The 13909-nt window shown below is 42.9% G+C and overlaps 2 protein-coding genes across 4 annotated transcripts in view; one reads left to right on the top strand and one right to left on the bottom strand.

Annotated features, from left to right (window-relative positions):
• The window catches only part of SGPL1 (sphingosine-1-phosphate lyase 1), a 44925-nt gene extending 40278 nt beyond the window's left edge, over window positions 1-4647 (top strand). For both annotated transcript variants that reach the window (XM_048858300.2, XM_075130894.1), the window contains exons 13-14: window positions 1112-1232; window positions 1385-4647. In XM_048858300.2, the coding sequence (XP_048714257.1) occupies window positions 1112-1232; window positions 1385-1525 (262 nt within the window). In that variant the 3' untranslated portion in view covers window positions 1526-4647. The remainder of the gene's footprint in view (window positions 1-1111; window positions 1233-1384) is intronic.
• A 1626-nt stretch (window positions 4648-6273) lies between these two features.
• Window positions 6274-12966, bottom strand: PCBD1 (pterin-4 alpha-carbinolamine dehydratase 1). 2 transcript variants are annotated; one of them, XM_048858961.1, is made up of 4 exons: window positions 12814-12966; window positions 8073-8204; window positions 7510-7590; window positions 6274-6985 (listed from the first exon to the last, which is right to left on the bottom strand). In XM_048858961.1, the coding sequence occupies exons 1-4, from the start codon at window positions 12814-12816 to the stop codon at window positions 6887-6889; spliced, it is 315 nt and encodes a 104-aa protein (XP_048714918.1). In that variant the 5' UTR covers window positions 12817-12966; the 3' UTR covers window positions 6274-6886. The 2 variants fall into 2 exon arrangements, with proteins under 2 accessions (XP_048714918.1, XP_048714919.1); XM_048858962.2 differs by lacking the exon at window positions 8073-8204 and having other exon boundaries at window positions 12814-12947.
• Window positions 12967-13909: the final 943 nt, after the last annotated feature.

The raw sequence follows: 13909 nt of genomic DNA, 5'->3' as shown, positions 1-13909 counted from the left end.
CAACTTACATTTAGGCCTTGTCCTCACTGCTCATCAAAGTATGGACATTAAAATCCTAAGAAGACAAGGCAGTTCATAGCTTGAACATGAGTTAGGTCAAGGCAAATGCTGGTCTTCCCACTCATAGTCTCTACCTCAACCTGCTAATGTGTGGAAGACTACAGACTGCCTTGTCCTTACTAGTATTGTATCTCATGTTTGTTAACGTGTTGGCTAACACAAGGTAAGTACACACTTCCTTGTGAAAATGCCCACTAATTACAGAGCCTTTGAGGGAGCTTGTGTTAAAAGTTGACCACGTACAACAATCTGCTAGAACTTGGTGAGTATTTCCCAAAGGGTGGGACCCATGCCCCTTGAGGATGTGAAGCAGTAACTAAGGGGAGGCAAGGACAGAGCTTCCTTGTTCTCCAGATTCTCAGTTTGCAATTAAAAACAAAAATTCACTGTGATTGCAAAGAAACCCTTCAAAACATGAAGCTATGGTAGAGGTGAGTATGTAGAGAAGCTGAAACAGTAGTTCTGAGGTGTGAGCGGCCCCATTAATTTGAATGGGTGCTAGCTCAGATACTAATAATAGTTGACATTTTAAAATATTTCAAAGCATGTAACAAAGTGGAGGGAAGGATATTATGAAGATTCACACAAGCATTTCCTAAAGTGTGTGTGTTGAGGAAAAGGATGAAAGATTAGCTGGGGAAAGGTGGGATGGAGTAGTTATCTGTTAAGATGCGTGGTCTTCAACATGTGGTGAGGTTGCAGAGGGAGGTGTGACTGCCATTTCTGTAACGAAGGGCTCAGCTTTCAAAAGTTTGGGAAACCCTGTTTAATGTGTGTTCTCCCTGGATTTATTGTATTTGAAGGGGGCAATAGCAGTGAGTGACCTGCTTTTCCTTTCTGAAAATCAGTAAACCTGATTTTGTTCTTTAGAATACCTAAGTGCAGGTGCTGGCAGGCCTAACAGGTTATACCTTAAGTTTTCAAAGGGGCCTCATCAGTCAAGGGGAGCGGCATGACTTAAACCCTCGTAGTTACTCTGAAAATGTAGGGAATAGTTTTCTGCCCTTTCCATTGTGAAATGGCTTATCTTTCCTCTCCCCTTTGCCTGTAGCATCCATCTCTGCATTACGCTGTTGCACACAAAACCTGGCATTGCAGAACAATTCTTGGAGGATGTCCAAGACTGTGTCTTAGAGATCATGAAGGACCCTAAAGCCAAGACCACTGGCATGGTAAGGAGACAGTGTACAACAAGGGTGAAGTTGGATTGAAATGATTGAAATGAAATGATCTCTAAATTCACACATCCCTGTTGGGATAGAGTTTTCCTGTGTTGTTATTATTATTTATTATTATTATGATTATTATTATTTTTAAACCATAGGGTGCCATCTATGGAATGGCGCAGTCCATCCCGGACAGGAAGATGGTATCAGAGATTTCTCATGCATACTTGGACTGCCTCTATAGCACAGACGTCCCTTCTAGTGACAAACACATGAACGGTTCTCCTGGACACTCCTGAATGCAGTAACTGGTACTTTGCCAGCCAGCTCTGAGGTGGTATTCTGAATTCCTGGAGGAAGATGATCATACTAAGCTACTGTCTTTGATCAGATCAGGCAGCAGCTTTATCTACAGAACTTTCCTCCCCTTTCTCTTTGTCTCATCCCTCTACTTTCTGAAATCAACTTTTGAGTAATTTCCACTGTCTTTGTCACTTCTCAATAGTTGGTTTAGTTTTAATTTTTCTATTGTATCACCTTGGTTAGCTACCAAGACTAGTCTTAAAAGTCTTGGATGGAATGGCATTATTATGGCAGTTGAATGTCCATTCCACAACCCCCTAACTCCTCAGGTATTCTGTCTTTGTTTATTCTGTACTGTTTCTTTTCCTGGAAGAAAAGCTGTGGATCTTTTACTTAGTGAATGCCCCACTAGGATTTGGGTTTTCTGTAATTGTCTGAAACATAGAGACACTGAAGCAACCTCCCCAGAAGTTGGAGGTAGAAAGTGAATTGAACACAAGTATTCAGTGACTCTTCCAACTGTACTGCTACCTACTGTAGGAAACGGTGTTTAACAAATTGCGTGATGGGGGTTTATATCTTGCTAACTCTGAACATGATCGTCTTTTCTTTATTGATTCCCCAATCCAGTCTTTGAATTCTTTACATATGGAGATCCAGTTAGACACAGTTGTCAATTTATAGATAGTAATTTCTTTGGATGACTTTCTTAATGTAAGCAACTCTTCCTGAGTCTTGTATAAATTGCAGTAGAAGTAGAAAATTAATTTTAAACCAAATGGGTAGGATAGGGGAAAGAGTCTGAAGGTACTCCTCAAGAACCACTCTTAATACAGTATCATTGCTTTCCTGCCTCTTGTTCTAGAACTTTTACATTACCACCCATCATGCTGTTGTATCTTGCACAACTCCAGAGGAGAGCAAAATGATTATTTTATTGTATGTAACTTGAAGGTTTTGCACTATCCTAAAATGCTGCAGTGAAGTCAGTTGAGCCTTGCTCTTTGTAATGGCTGGGGATTTATGTGCAAACATGGCACCAAAGTTAACTTTTTTTTACACCATCTTTTAATATGAAGTGGTGAGTTTTGTAAAAGAAAGTAGTGGTTTCTGTCTGCTCTTTGCACTGACTCTTTTAAGGCACATTTTCAAAGGGCATTCACCAGTGTGCCTTAACACTGCTCCAGCTTTTCCTGAGACTTCAGGAAGAGTATGATGGATCAGCTGCTGACTGTGATGTTACCATGGTCATCTCCTTATGGTACTATATTGAAAATAATCTGTAGCAAATTGGACTCAGGTACAGTACACTCCACCCTCAATGTAATAGTCTTATTGGGCCAACTGTTTTCAGTGTTACAAAGGTGTTGATATAGTGCTGAGCGTGAAGTGTTAAGGTGGGATCTAATTAATATTGAAAGTATGAAGGCCTTGGGTTCTAAGGAGGGGGTCTCTATCAAGAATTATCCCCACCTTCCCTACTTTTTTGCATCACTTTGTCCTTTATGCAGACTGCATTGAGTAGCCTTGTAAAATGGTTGCAGCCCCCTAAACAAACTAGAAAAGCTTTTGATGCTAATCATTGGTGTGGTTAGCCTGGTAGAGCTTTATAATTAGGGTGGAGTGCATTTTCCAATACTCGTTCTTTTGATCCATTTCTGCATACTACTAGACACTTCAAATGCAAACAACTCTCACAGGAGGTCGTTGCATTATGCAGTGCTTTCTGGGGGGGGGGAGTGCTGTAAATCTTAAAGGTGGGCTCCCCCTCAGCCACAGTACCGTATTTGCTTGCATCCAAACTGCTTCTGAGTGACTCAACATGTCTGAAACGCACATTTGCACAGTAGCTATGCAAAGTGAGAGTGAATTATGAGCCATTGCTAAAGCAACCTTAGTGCTGGGTTCAAAGTCTGTGGACAAGGATATTCTTTTTAAAATATATCTAGTATTCTGTACTCTGAGTCAATACAGCTTAGCCATTTTATAGACTTCAGTAAGATAAGGCGGGCACATGTCTACTTACTCCGAGAATTCTTTTCAGCCCTCTTCTTGAAACATTGAATTCAAATTGCCAGATACTTAATTTGTGTCTTGCTGACTTAGTCAACATGTATTGGACCTAATAATTAGCATCCTGCCATCTGAGGATCACTACATCTCTCACAGTATACTGTGCTTTGGAAAGGGATCTTCTATATAAATACCCAGCTATTTTGATAGTTGACTTCCAACCCAGACCTAAAAAAAGGGAAAAACTGTTCTAAAAAACCCTCCTCATCTTCTTCCCCAGGAATTACATGGGGCTAACAAATCAGTGTTTCAGTTCACATGTTTGTTTTTTTTGATGTACTTGAAGAGGTATTTGTCTCTGTGTACTCCATTCTGGGCTTCATGTACTGTTAATGGTTGTGACTCTTTGATTATGTTTTATGTACATTTGATCTATACTGTAAATGTAATCTGTTCTGTACACTGTATTTTACTATTATGCAGTCTTTATTTGCCTTTGTCATTTAATATAGAATCTGTATCTGCTTTATCATGCATACTGTTTTTAGAAAAATGGCGACATTAATACATTATTTACTGGCTTTTAAACTCTACAGTGTGGATTGTAATCTGAAACTTGATGGTACTTTCTAGGGGCAGGAGGTTCCCAAAATATCAAATTCTATCTTCCTGTAAGAGTTTTTCAAACAAGGTATATAAACACTGGCAATGTTTCAGGGTGGAGAGGAATTACTGTGCCTGTGAAGGGCTCAAAGGAAGGTAGCTGCTTGCAGATGTTTGAACTTTATTTGCCAAATGGAACACTATATCCTATGTAAAGTGTCAGGGTGCAGTCGATACTGCTGAGCCATTGATTCCATTTGTGCTTTCTTGTTGCTTTCAAAAAGATTAAAATACATACAATGAGAATATGATGCACATTAAATATGCACCCATTGTTTTTAAGGGGCTTCCAGGGCAGGATTTGCTCCGATGGTAATATTCTGTAACATTCACTCTCGCTTATTACTGGTTAAAACTTTGTAGGCTGAAATTATTGAAGAGATCGTAAAATGCTGTAGTGGAGAGCCCTTTTTGTATTAAAATGGTTCACTTAATTATCCAAGTCCACTGTATCCGTTCTTATTGAAGAAGGGTTTTCTAAACCACTAGCCTGAATCCTTGGTGATCCCGCCATGATTTTGCAGGGAGGTGGTGTCTTTTTTTTTTTTTTTTCCCAGCGCTGATACATAGCCTAGGCCACTGCTCCCTGGCTTGTGCATTCGGTGTGGTTTCCTGTTCATTAATGGTGAATTACAGCTTTGCAACTGCTTTTCTTCCTGCTGCCCAGATAAGGGCATTGACTCTGACTGCTCTTCACGTGTGGTGTTTAAGGATATTAAAGGAAGGCTATATGAAGGAGCGGTGGATTTTCTATAGTGAATTCTGGCATTAGACAAATATAAGGGTTAGACCTGAGTCAGCCACTTGTAGAGCTCCTCTTAGAATTTTGGTCTTGGGGTTTGGCAACATCAAATACCCATATTATTGCATCCATGAGAGGTGACAGTACTACAGTGCCAAAATACCTTTTAGGGCAGAGGTGGGCAAACTTTTTGGCCCAAGGGTCACCAGCGGGGTTGCAAAACGGTATGGAGGGCCAGATAGGGCAGGCTGCGCCTCCGCAAACAGCCTGGCGTCTGCCCTATCCCACTTCCCACCCCGTGAATGCCCACCTCAGAACTCCCGACCCATCCAACCACCCCCACTCCTTGTCCCCTGACCACACTCTCCCTAGACACCTGTTCCTAACTGCCCTCCCCTGGGACCTGACACCCCCCCCTCCACTCCCTGTCTCCTGACCACCTCTGCCCCCTTATCCAAGCCTCCCTTCTCCCTGCCCCCTTACCATGCCACTCAGAGCAGCAGGACAGGCTTACTGGAAAGCATGAGAGGTGGGCGGGCGTAAGCCACGCTGCCTGTGTGGTGGCAAGACTGCGGGGGAGGGACTGGGGTGGGAGCTGGGGGCTAGCTCCCAGGCCAGGAGCTCAGGGGCCAGGCAGGACAGTCCCATGAGCCGTAGTTTGCCCATCTCTGTTTTAGGGGAAGTCTATGCTGGAATAAAAGACTCTCCCCCACTCACAGGGTCCCAGAGCTCGGGCAGCAGCACCTGAACACAAATGTCTACACAGCAGTTTTGCAGCCCTGCAGCCTGAGCCTCACCAGCCTGAGTCAGCTGAGCTGGGCCAGCCATGGGATTTAATTGCTGTGTAGACATACCCATAGAGTCCAACTGCTTTCATCCCACTTTGGCTTAAAGGCAGAGTGCCTTTATACTTAAGTCTGCACTATGCTCTTTTACATGTTCTCCTGTTTTTCAAAGTCCTACCCCACCTACAGTACAATCTTGAATACTGACTCTTCAAACCCTGTGAGCCAAAGCTACCTTTCCCTACTTAGAATTGTTAGATATTTATTACTACTAGCTTTACCAGCTCCATTTCATGGATGTCCCTCTCTGGAGCCTGTTTTTTGTAGTTTTTTGACCACTTCACTTTGAGGCCCATGCAACTGCTCCAGAAGTTATTTACGCCTCAGGAAGGCTTCCCCGTGCAATGACCTGGAGACGTGTGGAGTGAATTATATGGGGAATGGGAGGAGAGAGTAAATATGAATAACTTGCTTAGTTTTTTCAACTTAGTTTCTTCAGTCAAAACTATGCAGTGAATGGTCCCTTCAAACTGACAACTGGTATGTTATAAGAACTTTTATTGCAAACACTTAGATATTTTCAGCTGACGTTCCTGGCTCCCATCTCTGTAATATGGCCAGTTGCAACACAGGTAACCCCACATACCTGCTATAATACTATTTGAACAAAGCTTACAAATGTAACCAAACTGCACATCACAGATACTGGTCTGCTAACAGAAGAGACCAGGGGACATAGGCTTCACTGTAGACAAAACAGTATAATTGTAAAGTAAGAAGCAAGCACACAACTGACTGAGTAACAATAAACTCAAACTGCTTGCACTGTATAATATTACTTTCTTCCACTAAAGGCCAGATATGCCAAAAGTGCCAGAGGTCAAGCAATTTTGCACTGGTACTCACTGGACTAAAAAAGAAGGCAACTTTCCTCCTGGTAACTGAGAAGTAGGAAGTATTTTTACGCTAGGGCAGCTTATTCCCTCTGAAACTTTGAGCTGTGGTGGAAGAGGAGCTGAGCTGAGCATAGCATTGTCTTCTGCTTGGATCAGGAACTGCGTGGAACCGGCAAATGGTTCTAACTACAGTTTTAAGAATGAGAGAGGAGACAGTAGCTGCTCAGCCAATTCAGGCTTATGTATGCCCAGCCTCGTTCAAGACATAGAAGCTGCAACTTGCTCTATGAAACTGGCCAAATTGATATCCCGCTCGGATAAGCCTGCACACTCGTGTGTGCTCAGGATAATGTGAACCTAAAACAAAACAAAAAAACTTGCAGTTGGTGGAAAGAGCAGTCATATTCTAAACTTGTTACAACATTGTAAATGGTTGTCTGTCTGAAGTAGTGTTAAGTACTTTCATTACTTTTTCCCCAGCAGTACCCATAAAATCTCTAATAGTGGGACAGCAGAAACAAGAGATGGGTGCAAATTTCATGGCACTCCAACTTTTGTGAGTTGGATGAACTACTAGAGTTTCATTGTGATGCTACAATACTATTACTGAGGCTAGGCATGATTTATACAATGGTCTGACATAGTGAGGCAAGATATTTTTGCACTACATGTAAACAACCTCCTCCCTCTTAACAGAAGGAACTGCTAAGTGTTATTTATTTGTATTATCATAGCACCTAGGGGCCTGAGTCATGGCCCCCCAGCATCCCCCCCCCAGTCCTAAGCGCCCTACAAACAGAAAACGTTATACTGTTTATCCGTTGCTAAACCTGAAACACCTTCCATGTTAAGAGATCTAATCGCTCACTGCTATCCTTTACCTTGCTGTAAACGTTGAACCATTCAGGGTGGTGGTCCAGTTTTTCTGCTTGCAAAGCTACTCTGGTCATGAACCCAAAGGCCTGCCCAGAAGGAACAAAAGATAAGTTAGTTGTAAGCCAACTCTAGTGGTGGCTCACACTTATTTATGGTTGGCATGTCCTTGATGGAATTAACTTCCTTTCCTTTTTGAGAATCCAGGTAAACACAAAACTTCCCTAACGCTACATTGCCTTTGCCTAAGATTTCCACGATGTCCACCTGTTTGTGTGGGGAAAAGTTCTGCAAAAAACACTGGCTGACTGGTTGAGTAGTTGGATGTCTTCAATAATCGATGCTGTAGCTCAGCCAGAAGCTTATGAACTGGATGCAGGAATTACTGGGTTAGATTCTATAGCCTGTCTTATGCAAGTGTTCAGAACAGATGAGAATGGTCCTTTCTGGTTTAAACATCTATGAACAGAGGGAAACAGTTTAAATAAAATAAGCATTAACTTTCTGGGTGGGATCCCTAAACTGAAATGCAGACCACTTGCAGTATGGACGTAGGTGTCAGTTTCTGTACCCGACTGAAGTCCTTGAAATGGAATTCTTTGAAGATGGCATCTCTCCCTTCCACCTCATTCCACCCTACAGCTTTCAGGTTTGGCAACAGTTGCTCCCTCTCATCAGTGCTCAACCTGTGGGCTTTTCCTGCCTAGGAGAGAAATAAAAAGTAGAAGAATGGACCAAGAAGACACCGGCTATTGACATTTGCTTGAGCAGAGGTAAGACTTCCTTTCCTAGAGTAAATAGAAAGTAGGTGCTCAAATCAGTGAGGCACAGATAAAGTATACATGCAATGAGGCTTTCCTTACTTCTGTCATGAGCTGCAGCACCCACCTAGAAACTGTAAAATAGCCTAAGAGGCTTAAGTTATCAATGCATATTGGTCACGACCTGCAGCACTCCTGTCATTTCAGGGCTAAGCCTGCCTTCACCATGCACTACAAGAGTGGTTCCCAAACCTGTTCCGCCATTTGTGCGGGGAAAGCCCCTGGCGGGCTGGGCCGGTTTGTTTATGGCCGCTGCTTCCAGCAGCTCCCACTGGCCTGGAGCTGCGAACTGCGGCCACTAGGAGCCGCGATCTGCTGAACCTGCGGACGCAGCAGGTAAACAAACCGGCCCGGCCTGCCAGTCGCTTTCCCTGCACAAGTGGCGGAACAAGTTTGGGAACCCCTGTACTACAAACTGGGCTAAAATGAGTGATGGCTGTATGATGTGAACCATCTCTGTTATGCACTACTGAGAGGCTCCCAAACAAGTATACTTTAAACTTCAACTAATGCTAGAACTAAATTATCCAGAGGGATAGATATTTACGAGTTCTGTGTAAATGAACAGTTTTCAGAAGGGAAGAAAAGGCAGTCCAGCACTCTTCACAAAAGGATCTATCCAGACTGCAGCTTTGGTATGGAATGCCCCTTTCAAAGTTAGGGGAGGGAATCCTCAAATTAACCAAGATTTATTTACTTTGAAAGCTGGCTGCAATATGCTATCCTACCCAAACTGCAGTATTTTCCTTCCAGGAGGGTATAGGGAAAGTTGCATGAATGGAAAAACCATTTCATCGTAACAGATTTATTGCTCTGTTAATGTTTAAGCAATTGCTTTCTCCACTCTGCTCTCCCTGGATGACTTTGGATCCTGGGAGGAATATTTTGTGATTGGTCAGATTAAACCAGTGCTTAAACTTTTCCATATTATGCTCGTACATTACAGCAGAAATTTCAGAATGCCTCTTCCATCTAACCACTAAATAAAGGGAGGCTATTTGTGACCAACAATTGGAAGGGAAGAGTGGTTATTTTGCATTGTCTTTCATTATTGTTGGCTAGAGCTGTTGCTGTTGTGTGTTTTTTTTTTTCTTTTTCTTTTTCAAATAATACGCGCTTGGGTGGAGTAATTCAGCCCAGATAAATTGGGGCATGCTCCAGTTTAATGTGAGCATAAATGGGGGTTGGCCAATAGCACCTATCCTGGGCTTATTGAAGAGGGCAGGAGCAATGTGTGAGCTGGTGTCAGAGCCAACAGTCATAGGTAGAGGATTATGCCTTATTTCAGCAACCCAAATCCTTGCAGATTAGATGATGCTCTGTTTTATAATGGGCCTTTTAAAAATCCTAGCTTCACTGGGGCTGAAGTTTGATGTATTTTTTGGAATTGCATACACATATTTATGTAAGATGTGGAATCTTAAATGGTGAATAGCCAGGATGCCTTGGGAGAATCTCAAACGTTTGATAGCTGCTTAAAATGGAGCATGTTGTGTGTGCTACTTTTGAGCATATTATTCAAACTAAACTCCCCTCTGTCATCTTAGTCTTTGGTCAGTTACACTTGGACTTATTTTATGAATCATCTGTACAAAGAAATAGAACCCTGGTTTTCTCTGATTCAGGTAGTCTGAGGATGCAGAGCCCAAAAGGCTGGTCACTGAGCAGATAATATTTCTCTAGTGTTGTGGGTTTCTCTTTTTGTGTGTGTGTTTGGGGTTTTTTTGTGCTCCACAAGCCATTCAGTATCGATACTCTTTGAATGCCGACGTTTAAGCACACTGGACTATAATTACACATGTAGGCAAAGGCACACTATACTCCTCTGCTAGATCGGATTTATGATAAATCTACCTACTAACCAGTAATGATGAGGTACAGGTATGTGCCCTATAGTGACACCCAAACTTAAGTTCAAACCAGTGGCTGGGCTGTGGATAAACTGTATCAGAGAAAATGCAAGATGAAACACTACGTTAAATGTGATGCTACTGAATTTATTTTGTAACTTCTCTTGAGATACAGAACAATGTCAGGTATCCTTTAAGGTGTATGATTCATTCAAAATGTATTTTGTGAAAGCATTCATTATACCTGCCTACCAACAAGCTAATTATAAGCACCCTCCCTGCTCACAGAAGCATTACTTTTTAATGGTATCCCCGTTGCCGACTTCAGCCCTATACCCCATCTGGCTGCTTTGTTGTGTGATCTGAGTCAGATTTTTTTTTTTATTTTTATTGAAGATGCAGTGTAAACACTGATCAGCACGGTAAAACCTCAGTCAATGCCCTTTGTGTGATCCTAGATAAGCTTATTCTAGGTATCTTAGCAACCAGGATAAAGCAGGGTGGAAGCTGACTTACGAGAACGCCATCAGAACCAGACACTTTCTCCTGTGCTGCACAGACACTAGCTAGAAGGGAAAAGCTGTTAACGTACCCCATATGCTGTATGTTTGTGCGTGAGGCAGGGGGAGAATCACTTCGCTTATTTCAACACTTTTTGAAATGATTACCGGGCAGCCAGAAAACTGCATGACAGCCTGGAGTACTAACCTCTAGGAGTTCAAGTACGATTCCTCCAGTCTGACCTGCAATATCTGAGGAAGAGCAGTCTGGCCAGAGTGTGGCTCTGATTGGGTTATTGCTTTCCTCTTTGTTTGCTATAACCTAGCTAGACCCACCTGAATGCCTGAACAGATGCGAACAGGTTAATAATAGTCGAGCCACTCTGTCACTATGGAGGTGTGTCAGGCTTCTAGGCAAGAATTACAGTGGGGAGGGACTGTGATGAAAGCAAGATAAGCTAGTGCTGACTAAGCAGGGTACAGGTGTACTTTCCCCTTTATTATGGGAACATGACCCTTATGGTCTCCTCACCCATGCTTCCCCCCACCCCCCATTTGCAACGGTCTCTTACAAAACAGCAGCTGTTGTAACAGACACTGGATCACCATAAACTGCACTGTGGTGGCTGTAGGATGACAGGTCCTCAGTTCTGCAGGTATGTCCTTGCCCACTATACTGAAATCAACCGTGTTCCTATTCCAATTCTTAATGAGTATTCCCTCCCCCCTTCACCTGTGACTCTAGATCCAGCTGCTTTTGCACTGAGCTTTACTTTCCTATTGAATTAAGGGTGTAATGAAGCTATGGGATTTTCTAAATCCTAGCTTCACTAGTGGGAGTACCCCAGACACAATCGCATGTCCGAGTAACTCAAAGCCAGGGTGAGGGGCCATGGCAGTTTGGGCAAAGAGGCAAAACAGTAAAGCTAGTCTCCCTCATCAAGGCTTGAACTTGCTATAGGATAAGGCATAGCCTTGTATTGGTCTCAATAATCTTTAGCTTCTGAATCCTCTTGCTGCCTCCCCTCATGACAAGTACACAAACTTGCCCTCCTCCTAGTTACCAAAGCTGCCTGAGTTCTCTAAACCCAAATGCTCCTATACAGTCCTCTCCCCCTTGGACGGTATTAAAAGTGTCCTAGTTTTCTGTCCTGAAGTCTGGCCCTACAAGGCTGCTTCTTTGTCAGTACTGCCAGCTAATGCCTTCCACATGCTCTCACTGGTTAAAACATGTTTCCCATTACAACTAATTTAATAAATCTTAAAATGTTTTGCTAGATTTTTCCAGCAGCCATCTTGTTGTTTGTTCTTGTCCGAAACAGCAGACTTGCCACACAATGGTGCACAGAAACCAACTTGACTTGTCTTTGCAATTTCACGTGAACCTTAAAAAAAAAAAAAAAAAAAAAAAGCACCAAAATCGCTGTACACAAATCCAGCAATTCCCTTTTGCTTGTTTGCTTGTTGCTTATGAAAGTGAGAAGCCACTATTACTGATTAGAGATAGATATATTGCAAGCAGGGCTGCAAATGACCAACGTGACCAAAGCAGTGCATCTCAAACCTGACATGTAGCATCCTCTGCTCTTGTAGTGCTCCTCCCGTTCCCCTTGGCCCTGGTCTGCAATTTCTGTTATTCTAAGGCTGGGATCCCATGGAGCTCTGTTAATAAGATACAAGTCCAACCTGCAGCATCCCTGCTTTAGCTGTACCAGAGCCCTGGCTCTATGCAGCTGGAAAAAAAATACAAAGGTTTTCTATGCAAGAGTCAGTGGGACTGTATATAAGTTCAGTAAGCGGTGCTATAAATCTGTACTAATGTGGTTCACAAGAGAAAGTGATTGCAGTGGATGTTGCATCTTTGATGGAGTGTTAACGGGGACTAGTCATATTTGTAACTCCCTTTGCAGAAAGGGAAGCCCAGCAACACCCCCCAGAGAGATTCCCATTGGTGAAAACCCACTTAGTACTGGAGTAGCTGCCTAGAGGTTTGCCAGGGTTAGTCATTACCGAAGAATAAAGCTTTGTTCTTTTCTCCCTCCTCTTGTACAATAGAGCAGCCGGCTTAAACCTTTCTGCCTTTCCAAATAGCATAGCTGTTACTTGCAAAGCAAAGTCTGGCCTTCAAAGCCGTGACTTACCATGGCTGTAGATTGCCTGTGGACTCAGTAACTGGTATTCAGATGCAGCAAATGCATGTGTGTGTATATACGAAAGACCAGATGAGCAACAGGCAGAGGCACAGTTTGTCTGAGCTCTTCTTGCAGATGGGGAGGGGGAAGAGGAGGCGTGGCAAGTGTTTTAAATCCACCCACTACAAACAGCTGCAACTGCTGCCCAGGTCCTAATGATTTATCAATAGCAGAATCAAAGGGCAGAGATTGCCTGTTTTCTGCTGCACTCTATCATGGACACAGCAGGACCTATTGGCTGTCTATTGAGGTATGCTAAAATTGCCGTGTGTTTTCATCCATTTTATGTAGAAGCATCAATGGTCTGTGTCCACCTTTCCTTTCTCAGACAGAGACTAACTGTTTCTGCTGTGACAGGCGCCTTGCTGAAGCAAGAACAGGATAATGATTAAAACAGAAAGCTTACATGTACAGTTGCTGGCGGGGATACATTTGATTACATAAGAAGGTGGTATGACTAATCACGAGATGGTGTGATAACATCTTATTTACCCTTCCCTCCGGGGATTGCATAATGCAGTTTCTGAAAATTAGCACAAATGAAAACTTCAGGGGGGACAGGTCAGATGGCAATAGGGGCCAGCCTATCCAACCTCTTTAAAAACACGTAAATAAGTTAAGGGAAGAGTCTGCAGGGTCAATGGCACATATCCATAAGGCATTCACTTTCATCACCAACAGAGACTGAAATTATATGCACTCAGCTTCATCCAGCTAGCGATCTGACCAGATCCTTCATGGCAACCTCAAATGCTCTTGTTTCAGCAGATCCACACACAAAAGTCTCATGGGCTGTTCATTTGGAAAGTTATTCTAACTCAGTGTTGCTGAAGCCACTGAGGCTCTAATGAAATGCAAATAAAAATAAGTCTTGGAGTATTACATACAGCTCTGTGTATACTTACTGCGCAGTTTCTCTAAAACAACGTGCTTGGACAACTTAAAACACTTCCCTACCCGCCAAGTAAACTGTGTGTGTTGGAAAAAGCAGAGCTTGAGTTAATCATTACATCACCCACTCCTGAAATGCAGGCATTTCCGGTGT

This window comes from Caretta caretta, chromosome 7 (genome assembly GCF_965140235.1).
Source record: "Caretta caretta isolate rCarCar2 chromosome 7, rCarCar1.hap1, whole genome shotgun sequence".
Taxonomy (NCBI): domain Eukaryota; kingdom Metazoa; phylum Chordata; order Testudines; family Cheloniidae; genus Caretta; species Caretta caretta.
This window is presented reverse-complemented; position numbering and strand designations above follow the sequence as displayed.

Bases quoted from the DNA above. Each gene is read 5' to 3' on its own strand.
- PCBD1 (XM_048858961.1), bottom strand. The intron at 7,591-8,072 runs GTACAGAAACTG...CCTTCTGGGCAG, and splicing joins ATTTCAAGGACTTCAGTCGG to GCCTTTGGGTTCATGACCAG. The intron at 6,986-7,509 runs GTAAAGGATAGC...GTTTTGTTTTAG, and splicing joins GGTTCAACGTTTACAGCAAG to GTTCACATTATCCTGAGCAC.